The 11980-nt window shown below is 41.9% G+C and overlaps 1 protein-coding gene across 1 annotated transcript in view; it reads right to left on the minus strand.

Annotated features, from left to right (window-relative positions):
• The window catches only part of ERBB4 (erb-b2 receptor tyrosine kinase 4), a 981920-nt gene that overhangs the window by 173893 nt on the left and 796047 nt on the right, over positions 1-11980 (minus strand). The window contains exon 17 of the mRNA XM_044978382.1: positions 2336-2468. Coding sequence (XP_044834317.1) covers positions 2336-2468 — 133 coding nt within the window. The remainder of the gene's footprint in view (positions 1-2335; positions 2469-11980) is intronic.

Genomic DNA, 11980 nt, shown 5'->3' on the forward strand with positions numbered 1-11980 from the left:
AAATGAAAAAATAAATGAAAAGGACAATACTCTAAACACTGACAAATAGCCTGTCCTCTCTCAGGATAAGGAAAATAATTAAGGGCTACTCCTACTCAAATTGCTTTGAAACCACTGCAGTATTTCAAAGTGTCTGTTTACAAGTCTAAGTGCATTGTGCTCTTCAGTTTGAACACTATTATCATGCTTCTATGAACATCATGGACTACTTCGTTAGCTGAACAAACTGCTTTGATGCAAGTAGAAATACCAGTAGCTGGAAATTACTTTTAAAAAGTACTTTAAGAAAATACATAACAAAAACAAACAGCAACAAGCCAAGTGAGTGCGGAGAGTTTGACAGAGCGATATTTTCATAGTTTGCTTCCCCCCTAATATAGTTTCCTTTTCAATACTCATTATGGTGGAAGATGTAGGCCAAACGTAAAAAAATAAAAATAAATAAAATACAGCTATGGGAGAAGGTGAACACACACAGGGCCACAATCTCTGGTTCACGTCATAGATTCCCACAGAAGTTTCCCCCAAATAATTCCTGTTCCCCTTTGTGCTGCCCTGGCAGTCTAAGGCCATCCCTAGAAGATGAAGAGTTGGTGTACCTATACCGCCCGCCCCAACAGCTGACCAACGCAGCAGCACGATGGGGTGGAGAGCAGCAAGAAGGAGATATAACAAGAGTGGAAGTGTGTGTTGATGTACAGCAGTTATGGATCTATTACAGACCTCAGCTAAAAAGCCTGGCTCTTTAGCTCAAGCTATAGCAACTCATACTTTTAGCTGTGGATGTCCCTGGTTCACTCCATGGTGTCTCAGCCAAGATGGCAACTGTCACAAGTGCTCAGCCCCTGGGCAGTCCCTTGGGGATGGCTGCCAACTGGCACAGGTTAGAGTTGCAGCCATTCAGGAAGAAGCTTAATGAAAACACAATGTTGCTATGGAAATCATTGGGGATCAATCTCACACCACTGAATTCAATGGGAGCAGGAGCAAGGGTTTAATGACACCAGTCGTAACACAATGGAATCAGACGACCAATGACTGTTGGTTTTCCTAAACTTTTTTTTTCTTTAGAGGGAGCTGTCTGTACTATGCATCTCTGAAAGTGTGTCAGACCTATAGAGTTTAGGAGATCCTGTGTCGACCTTCATTTGTAGCTGAAAATTTAAGATTAAACTTTAATGATGATCAAATATGCACTTCCAACCAAAAATAAAGCTTTTGAAGAGCACTGGGACTTGGTTTTTCCCCCCAATAGTGAAGCCAAGATGGTAGGCGGGCTACATTGAGCCCAAATAGTTTGTTCTATGGCTCCGTCTCACTTTTTTGCCAATGGGACTATGGGCCCAGTCCAGTTCCCTTCTGATTCAATGGAAGTTTGAGGCGTAAGTTCCCAATTCAGCAAAGCAATTTTGTTGTTATTTATATTGTGCCTACAGGCCTCAAACAGGTTGAGGTCACATTGTCTTACCCACTGTACAAACATGTAATAAATGAGAGTTCTGGCACGTACGCATGTGCTTAACACCATTCGCTTTCCGCAAGGGCCTGATGCAAAGTCCACTGAAGACAATTGGAGTCTGACCACTGACTTCAATGGGCTTTGAATATATGATTAAGTGATTAGATGAATTAGTGCCTAATTTCTGTTGGGAACAGGATTGGGACATGTATGTCAGACAAGATATTCAAAACGCTCCCTTATCATTACAATATATGAATTAATATATTCATAGGTGCTGACTCCGTGGGTGCTCCAGCCCCAGATCACCCACGGAAAAAAATAGTGGGTGCTCAGCACCCACCAATGGGCCCTGCCAATCAGCTCTTTCCCCTTCCCCCAGCGCCTTCTGCCCGCCAAAGGGCCTTGCCGATCAGCTCCTCCCCATCCCACACTGAGTATCAGCTGTTCAGTGGAGGGCAGGAGGCGCTGGGGGGAGGCGAAGGAGCGGGGGCAGGGAGAGAAAGTGTGAGGGAGGGGCATGCTTGCAGGAGGGGGTGGAATGGGGTGGGAAGAGGCAGGGCGGGGGCAGAGCAGGAAGAGGCAGGACCTTGGGGGAAGGGGTGGAGCGGGGGCGGGGCCTGGGATGGGGTTGGGGGTCCGAGCACTCCTGGGAAATCAGAAAGTCAGCACCTCTGGATGTATCAACAAAAACCTAATATCCTAGAATAGCTTCATTCACACTGTCCAATAAGTCCAGTCTATGGAAGTATTTCCAGGGACTCAGTGGGCGTTGGATTAGAACCCTAATATATTGTGTGAAAAAAAGTAGAGAAATACTCTGCATCTTTTCAAATATTCAGCTTTTCTGAGAGGTACAACAGAAAATATCCTCACCTCGGTCTCCAGGAACCTCCGCAAGGCCCTCTTCTTTTTGATGCTTTTCCGCCGAACATAAACGGCAAACGTCAGGCCCACAATGATGATGATAAAGAGTCCACCAATCACGCCTGCAGCAATCAGGGGGGTTCTACCAATCAGAATCAAAGACTTTAATGCAAGGCAGGGAAACAGAGCAAAGAACAGCTGCATGCATGAAATAAACCACCTGGAAAACTTATGAAGCGTATAGCTCTCAAAATGCAGTAATGTCAGATGATAAATCAAGGAAAGCTCATTAAGTGTGGCATTGATTTCCATTATCACATCTAGGATATTAGTTTTTAATGCACACTTGTGAAGTCGTGGACAAGGAAACACAACATGCACTCTGATGGCAAATGCAAACCTGCAATGTCAAAATGAGGATACATGTACCAGAAGCTTGTTCTGCAAGGAACATAACTAATCTGACGTCTTCCTTTATAAATCTGACTAGATTAACTCTTCTTTTTTTGCATATTTAGATTAAAAAATAACACAAATTATGAAAGACTAACTGATACCAGTTTGGGCTGTGATTGTAAGTTAATCAAGGCTGGTTCTGAAAGAGGCACATAATTCCAGAGACGTTGCTGCATGGGGCTCTTCAGAAAGCACGCTTAAGATACTGTACTATTGTAGGTGTCATGTTTCAATGGAGCTGTAAACCCGAAACCCTGATGTTTTTGCAAGAGTTAGGATGTTAGCTCCCAGTGTCCATATAAATTTCACCTTAGGTAAATATCAGAGCTGTGCACAATTCAGCAGTTTTAGTTGATAAGTGTTCAGTGGATTGTACCCTCTAAGTTTTGCTGTGATATTTGGGCTCAAACAAATGCTAAAACTCAAATGATAGATAAAGACTGATGAGTTAGGTCTTGTTTAAGGTTGAAACCATGTGGCGCTGCCAAATTATGCATGACTTGCACACAAAACCACAAATCCCTCTCTGGCCCCCACAACTCAGCCCCAGCTGCACAAAAGGTTTGTGAACTTCTGAGGGGGAGTTCAGCCCCTTTCATCTGGTCATGGATTCCTTGGGAGTACACCAGATCTTTACGACCATAGCCTCTTAATTCAACTCCAGCTAATCTCAAATCCTTATGTCGTATTCGTCCTGGACCTGGAAGCAAGGAGTACAGTTCTCCTTCAGCTCAAGGAGCATAGGGGAAGGAGTAACCCCTTACGGCTTCTACTCCCCACACCTCGGCAGTCTCACTCCAATCCAACCAGGGCTTCTGATCCTACACCTTGGGCAGCTCTCTGTAAGTATGCTGCTGATGCAGGGTAGTTCTCAGCTTCTCCAGCCACCCCTATCTTCTCTCACCTCAATTCTTGCTGGTGAACCAAATAGCCACAGCTACTCTATGCTGGAACCCCTTCGGGGCTGTAGTATAGTAAGTTTTATGTACCCCGTCACACTTAGTATTACCCTAGCAACTTTGAGCCCTTGTCATGGGGGGGAGGGATAGCTCAGTGGTTTGAGTATTGGCCTGCTAAACCCAGGGTTGTGAGTTCAATCCTTGAGGGGGCCACTTAGGGATCTGGGGCACAAATTGGTCCTGCTAGTGAAGGCAGGGGGTTGGACTCAATGACCTTTCAAGGTCCCTTCCAGTTCTAGGAGAGTGGTATATCTCCAATTATGTATAGAGCAGGACCCCGCTGTGCTAAGCACTGTACAAACACAGAAGAAAACATGGGACCTGCCCCAAATCGCTGCAAGTGTAAAACAAAAGACGACAGACAAATGGTGAGAACAAGGAAACAACGAGCCATTATTGGTCAACATGGCAGGCTGTGGCCTCAGAAGCCTAAGTGTTGTCAGCTTTTCATAGGCACCATGGTAAAAGGAAAGTTTGGAGGAGGGATTTGAAGGAGGTTTACGAGGTAACTTTCCAGATGTTTCTGAGGAGCTTCTCCAAAGCATGAGGAGCAGCCTGAGAAAGAGCACAAGGATTCCTTTTTAAAAACAAGTGGGCAATTGGAGGTGGGAGTGGACATCTCCACAACGAATGAGAGAAGATAGGTAGGGTAGGGATAGTCTGGGAAGGCCTTCTAAAGTAAGACAAGTAGAGCATGTTTGATGTGATAAAGGGGAGTCGGTGGAGGGATGCAAAGAGAGCGGTGACATGGTCAAAGTGATGGGCTAGCAAAACAATCTTTGCAGAGGCATTCTGAATGCCTACGAGCAGGATACGATTGCATTTGTCAAGGCCAGAGAAAAGGGTGTTGCGGTGGTCAAGATGTGAGATGTATGCCTGGATGAGAGTTTTAGCTGAGTAGATGGATATGAAAGGCTATATCTTAGAGATGTTACATAGAAAGAATCTGAAAGACTACGGTATTGCCTGAATATGAGGACTTTGACAGAGAACTGAATCTAAAGATTCCAGACACCCAGAATATGGGCCTGAGAGACAGGCAGGATGGTGGTGCTGTCCACGTGATATAGAAAGGAGGTTGTGGGGAGGACTTGAAGGGAGGAGTAAGCTCTGTTTTAGGCATTTTAAATTTGAACCGATGGTTAGACATCCATGAGGAAATGTTAGAGACAGACCAATACTTGAATTTGGACAGATAGAGACAGCTGGAGTAGAGAGGTAGATCTCAGTTCTCAGCATAGAGATGGTAGCTGGATTTGTGTTTGTGGAAGAGCTTACCCAGATATAAGGTGTAGAGAGGGAGAAGAGAAGAGACCAAAGATGGAGCCATGTGGAATTCCCTCAGAATGCTGGAGGGGAGATTATGGGGGTTCTCCAAAGGACATGCTGAAGGAGCTATTAGAGAGGTGAAAAGACAGAGTCATGGAAGCCAGGCAAGGACAAGATTTCGCAAAGACCATGGTCAGCTGTGCTAAAGGTGGCTGATAGGTCAAGGAGGAGGAGGATAGGTTCTGAGCTTCCGCTAGAAAGAGGCAATTGTACATTTTGGTGAGAGCGGTTTCTGTGGAGCACAAGGGGCAGAAGCTGGATTGGAGAGGGTCTAGGATGGAATTTGAGAAGAGAAACTCCAGACAGTAATGATAAACAGTGCATTCAATGAGCTTAGAAATGAAAGGGAAAAGGGGCAATATTTGGAAAGGCAAGTGGGGTCAAGGGTGGGTTATTTTAAAATGGGAGAGACTAAAGCATGCCCATATTTCTAGGGGTAAGAGCCAGGGGAGAGCAAAGGGCTAAGGAGATGGGTAAGGGAGGGGATGAGGGTGGGCACAAGGAAGATCAGGAGTTGGGATGGAGGTCATTGGCTCATGTAGAGTGATTAGAGTAGGAGAGCAGACAAGAAACTTCTGAGTCTGTGGCAGGAGAGAAGGAGGGAAGAGTTGTAGGAGGGGAGAGGGAAGGTTGTATCATTCTTTGTCAATTATCTCTTTGAAGAAATTGGTGAGATCCTGGGTGGAGAGAGAAGTGGAGGCAGAAGAGTTTGAGTGAGCCAAACATGGCAAAATGTGACTGGGATTGAGGACATGGGATTCAATGCAGTTGGAGAGGTAGAGTTGTTTAGTTATGAAGACAGGAGATCTAAAGGAAGAGAGAATGAATTTGTAATGGAGGAAGTCAGCCTGGGTCATATGATTTCCACCACAGAGAGTCTGCATTGGGAGAGCGGGAATGGAAGCAGATGTTGGGGAATGAGGCAGGGCTGGGGGTTGGCACGGCAGACTTTCCGAATGGAGAGGGGACAAAAGAGAAACGGGTGAAGGAGAGCGAGGGATGAAGAGAATCAATGGAATATCAACAGAAGAAAAGAAAGAGGAGGAGAGAACTGAAAGCAGACAAGGAGTCATCAATGCAATAGACGGGATGTCACAGAAAGGCTAAGTGACAGGATGAGAGAGAAAGAGCTGATGGGCAATGCTGAAAAAGACTAGGTGATGGTCAACAAGGGCAAATTCAGACACCGAGAGGTAAGAGAGAGCAGTGTTGTGACCTGGTGAAAGTTCCAGGTGTTTAAGAAAACATGAAATCATTTTGTTGGGTTTTAGGAGTCATTATGAAAGTTTCACACAGCATGATATTACATTCTGCCTGCCTAAATGTCTACTTTATTTTCAAATGGATACAAATGAGCTGTATAACATTGCTAATGTTGTTATGCAATGACAGCCCAGTTCCCCCCCAGACATGGCCGCTTTTCAGTCCTGGGACAAGTGGTATATACACACACACACACACACACACACACACACACACACACACACACACACACACACACACACACACACACACACACACACACACACACACACACACACACACACACCCCTTCCCCAGACCTGAAGAGCAGCTCTGTGTGGTGACATCTTGTTCCTCTCATCAACAGAAGTTGGTTCAATAACCGATATTACCTCACTCATCTTGTGTCTCCAATTGTATAAATACGTTTTCACAAAAGTCTAATTTAATAGCTAGAAATCAAGCTGTGAGGTGTTGCAGCTCCTCATCCATTATCTCTGCTTTTACTATAGTATTTTATTATTTCCGTAGGTAGAAACTCTCATTAAAAAGACATGTAGATCTTACTATTTCTCATTCAAATAACAAAACAAAGGCTCTCCCAAAGGGGGTTCTGAAAAAGTGACACTAGGTGAAGCTGTCAATTGGACAATGATAAAAGATTTTTTTTGTGAAGACCTCTCTCTACAAGTACACTCCTGCACTATACACAGGTGACACTGAAAGAATGCTTATGACATATTAATATCATGCTGTACTGCTGTTGAAAATTGACAGGAGTTTTACATTGAGTAACCTGCTGAAAATCCCAGTGGATTCTTTCAACTGCTTCCTACCACAAATCTGACCAGTCGGAAGTACTGTATCAAATTCAGACAGCAGAAATTTAAATCTGCCAAGCTCCATGTTTAAATGTTCACTATCATGCTCACCCATAGGAAAGTGACGAATCCTTAGGTGCTTAACACATCACTTAGGTATTCAAATATTTGCAGGTAATCCAAATCAAGTCTCAAGCCCTCTGAAATTTGCATGTGTTATTCAAAACTTCAGGAGCTGAGTGTAAACACCCAACTCATTCTTATGCCCCCAAAAGTGGGGGACTTGAAACAAGCATTGCTAAGTGTTACCCAATAGGACTTAAGTAATAAAAGTGGGGTAGGTTTTGCTTTGGAATGGAATAGGAAACATTTCCTTCATTGTAACGGTACTTCATTTACAGCTCCCCCATCAGGACTTAAAAGTCATATAACCTCGCAAACATTACAGAGGGAAAGAGACATTAGATCAGCCTGTTCATCGTCCTGCCAATGCTGAGTTCCTCCCCAGAGTCAAATGTCAAGTGCTTTCTCCTGTTTTAAATGACAAGTCTTTTGACTCCATCACTTTTTTGACACCATAACTGCAATGAAACCGCACATTTCTCTGCTGTTCACTCTTATCCCTTGATCAGTTTTAGGCACTAATTTTTTGCAAGTATCACTCATTTCTCTCTCTCTTTTTTTTTTAATGTTTCGGTTTCTTAACTTGCTCTTTTGGTTGTCGTTAAGACTTGTTTCATTTCCGGTCTATATTTCTAACCTCACTGAGCCCATTTGTGTTATTTCTCTACTGTCTCTGGTGTTTGCAACACCTCACATTTAATATCATCTGCAAATTTCATTAATATGCTGTTTACCCTTTCCTTCACTGTCATTAATAAGGCTCCTTAATGAAAGTGGGCTTAACACTGATCCGTGCAAGGTGGTGTTGATCAGAGTGTAATCGCAGGCATGAAACCTTTTCCCATTATATTTTTTAATCTGGATCTTTTTGCATGTGCCACAGCCACCTACCCATGGCCTCAGCTTGATGGATGACTGGACTCATAACCCCTTATCTCTGGTAGCATGAAGAGCTTAATCCACTTACATTATTGTTACAAAACAATCCGTTTCTGAATGCAATCACCAGCAGTTGCCTCCTCCCGCCACTTTTACTACAGGCTTAAAATGAGTTCCATGAAAATTAAGTGTAAGAATGTCAACCATGAGACATCAAAGCAAGTTTCCTCACCAAAATGGAGATTCTCATAAATCATTTTCAAAAACACTGAGGTCCCAATTCTCTATGTCCCAGCTATGCTAAGACGTAGTAGAGAGTGACAGCTGCAGGAAGCTGGTTGCTGGCTCTCTGAGCCTGCCTGGCTCTGGTGGAAATTAGAACAGCTGGGAGCCTACTCGAACTTCTGTCACTGGCATAAGCTCCATATTGAACCTGGCCACAGAAAATCCTTCGGTTACATTGGGGCGGAGAGTTCCACTCTGCAAAGGGAATTCTCCACTGGCTATCCCTGGCCATTCTAAGCCATATGTAGTGCCTTGAATCACCATTCAGTCCCTGCTCTACTCCTCGGGCACCACAACTCTGCACTACACCCTTACTTGGGGGCAGATTGCACACTGCCAGCTTTTCATTATTAGAAAAATACGCTAGAAGAAATATTCTGACTTCTAACCTGGAAACTGCGGGCATGTGGCTGAATACTGAAAGCAGGATCCTAGGATCCCCTGTGGAGAAATATCTGTTTTCTTTTAAATGAGTACAGTGTTTTCATATTTAGAAGCACACCAAAATTGAGATGAAAGTTCAAAGTTTGTATTCCAAGATGTATGAGGGCGCTCAATAGGGGGGCATGTAACGTCATTCCAACTGCTCCAAAACATCTACAACACTGCAAAAACCAAATAACATAGCCTAATGAATTACATAGAGTAGTAAGTGATTTCATACTCTCGATTGGCAAACAGGAGAAAAAGACAAAATATTGGTCCACAGAGAAAGAAGAACAGGTCTTCTCTCCCCAGCCATTCTTCAATATTAAACCACATACTATAAAATGTAAATACATTGAGCTTTGAAGTCTGGTTTTTAGAGAGCTATAGGGTTTTTTAAAAATAAATTTTAATATATCCATGTAGGATTCATTATCACCTTGAATGCCGGTAAGCAGCAGCTTCTTGCTGTTTTTTTCTGGTAAGGCATTCTTTAACTAGAGGCTATCATTTTCTGACAGACAATTCACAAATTTTGCATATGGCATATTCCCCCCACTCCCCCATAGGGAATTCACACGACCATAATGTTTTACTATTAGAGACCTGCCTCTCCTGGAAGCTTAGGTACTCTGTAACCAAAATATGAAATTCCCTATTAAGTCAGAATGGCACGTAAATTGTTTTCAAATGTGTTTTAATAGCATCTCTCTTCTCTTCACCCATCCTCAGTAAGTTCTACAAGTGGGATTTCCAAAAGCATTCAGTGTTAGCATAACTTTGCTCTTCTGAAGTCTGTTGACGTGGGAAAAGAAATAGGCTAACACTGCTTGCATATATAAGATGGGCCTTGCTTTGTGTTTATTCAGGGAACATTACACATTTTTTTAGTTCAGAGAATAGTGATTTCTTCTCCACCACTTCTTGGCTTTTTTTTGGCTCGTAAGTAAAGAGTAACTGAACACTGTGGAGAAACTTGTCTGTATTAGAAAATGTTATCATGTTTAAACACTTCTTTTTAAACAATCAAGTTAGCTGACATAATGCTGGCCACAACTCTATATTCAGTGTAAAAAAGGGCCAACCGTGTTCAACATTATGTCAACTAGCCATGCTTAAATCTGGGTTCCAGCAGGTTTTAAACCAAAACTTATCCTTGTCTACACTGACCACAAAGTCATGGTTAGCATTTAATTAACTAACTCAGCAGTTAAAACTCATGTTTAAACACGATAACGTTTCCCAGTGTAGACACATCCAGTATTGACAAAAATGTATTTGTATCCAAAATGGCAATTCTCTTTGACCACATCCATGCCCATTTTAGGCACTGATTCAGCAAGGTACTAAAGTATGTGCATAACTTTAAGTATGTGAGCAACAATAATACTGAGCTCTTTTATACAACACTTTTTATCAGTAGATCTCAAATACTTTACAAAGGAGGGCAGTATCACTACCCCCATTTTATAGGGGGGGAAACTGACCAGCTAAAGTACTCACATGCTTAGAATTACATATATTTATTTAAGAGTTTTACTGGATCAGGGCCAGAGTTCTCAGTGTCTTATAAAATTGATCGCTAGCATCATTCTGGAAATAAATTCTTCCCATTATTAAAATAAACTATTAATCAAGACATGCCTCTTGCTATCCTCAAAACAAACGCAAATCGTTTAACATATGCTGCCAATGTTTAGAGAGGGTTATACCTGTTTTGATTATGAGGAAAGTTTTTACTGAAATGGAAGCCAAATGCCAATGTGATGAACAAACACTGTGGGAATGTCAGTTAATTGGTAAAAATATGTCCTAACTGTCTCTTAATGTGATAATAGTATATTTCACTTTAATAGTATGATGGGTAATTTCATTTTGTAAAATATATGGAGGGGCAGAAAGAATAATATGTCTTTAAAAATCAGTCTAATTTGAGACCACAGACACTAATATATATCATAATTGTACAATTATTGCATGGTGTCACCAAATGATAGGTTTAAGACTGTCTGGGTGGCGTAACTATTCATTTCTATACTAGATTTCCTTAAGGTTAATTTTAGCCCTGAATTTTGAATGTTTGATTTGTGAAAATTAAAACATCCTTGTCTTGTTTTCACCAGAAATGATTGATATGTACTCACAATTTTAACTCCATATCAATATAGTTTTTGTCTGGGAATAAATAAATAATGATAAGGTACCAATTATCATGGTAGGAAAATATAGGTGCTTTTATCTACATACAGTAGAGATGACCATTTGACACTATAGCATACTTGATATTTTTACGCTGAGATTTTTCTTTTCCACCACAAAAGGAAGAAAAGGAAAGTTACTGGTAAGACCTAGCATGGTGACTTTGTTGCCAGGCTTGTCGTTTAAATGGATTAATGTGTCTTATAAAATATGCCAAGTTAGCTCCTGGATAAGGTGGATTGATTTATCAGTGATGGAAAGGCAGCTAAATCCACTAGATTTGACTCACAGGTGAAGCAGGTTCATCAAGTCAAAGAACAATCCATTTATATTCTTGTCATATTTTCCATTTTCTTTGGAAAGAGTAATTTTTGCTTCACTGAAAGAAAACTAGAGTCATATCGATAGTGTGCCCTGATGGGCTGATTTGTGACAAAGACCACTGGCTTCCACTTAAGCAGCTCCCCTCTGCATACATAAAGAGTACATGTCGGGTCCATAAACTGAGATACAATACATGGGCTTCGCTATAGCAAGTTGCATGCAGTTGACGCAATGTTTCATTTTGTACAATTGACATTATTAAACTGAAAATGTGCTTTCTTCAAATGTAAGCATGTAGCACACTCAGTTGTAGGATATCATACGCCAGCAGGTCAGTCTATCATGGAAACACATACTTCATGAGAACCACAGTAGTTTAAATTTGGTCAGACTGTCGTTTTCAGAGTGCATAATTAGGCCAATACTTTTCTCCACCCAATATTTTACTGGCATATTAAGTCAATTAAAACACTATTAAGCAACACTTTATATGGCAGAAAGTGTCATACAACTTGGAGAACTGGATGAGTAAAATATGGTGGTCTGACCCAATTCAATCAATGGCCAACCAAAATTTTAATAGGGAGGTGTGTATAACGGAGAATATAGGT

This window comes from Mauremys mutica, chromosome 10 (genome assembly GCF_020497125.1).
Source record: "Mauremys mutica isolate MM-2020 ecotype Southern chromosome 10, ASM2049712v1, whole genome shotgun sequence".
In the NCBI taxonomy this organism is placed as follows: Eukaryota; Metazoa; Chordata; order Testudines; family Geoemydidae; genus Mauremys; species Mauremys mutica.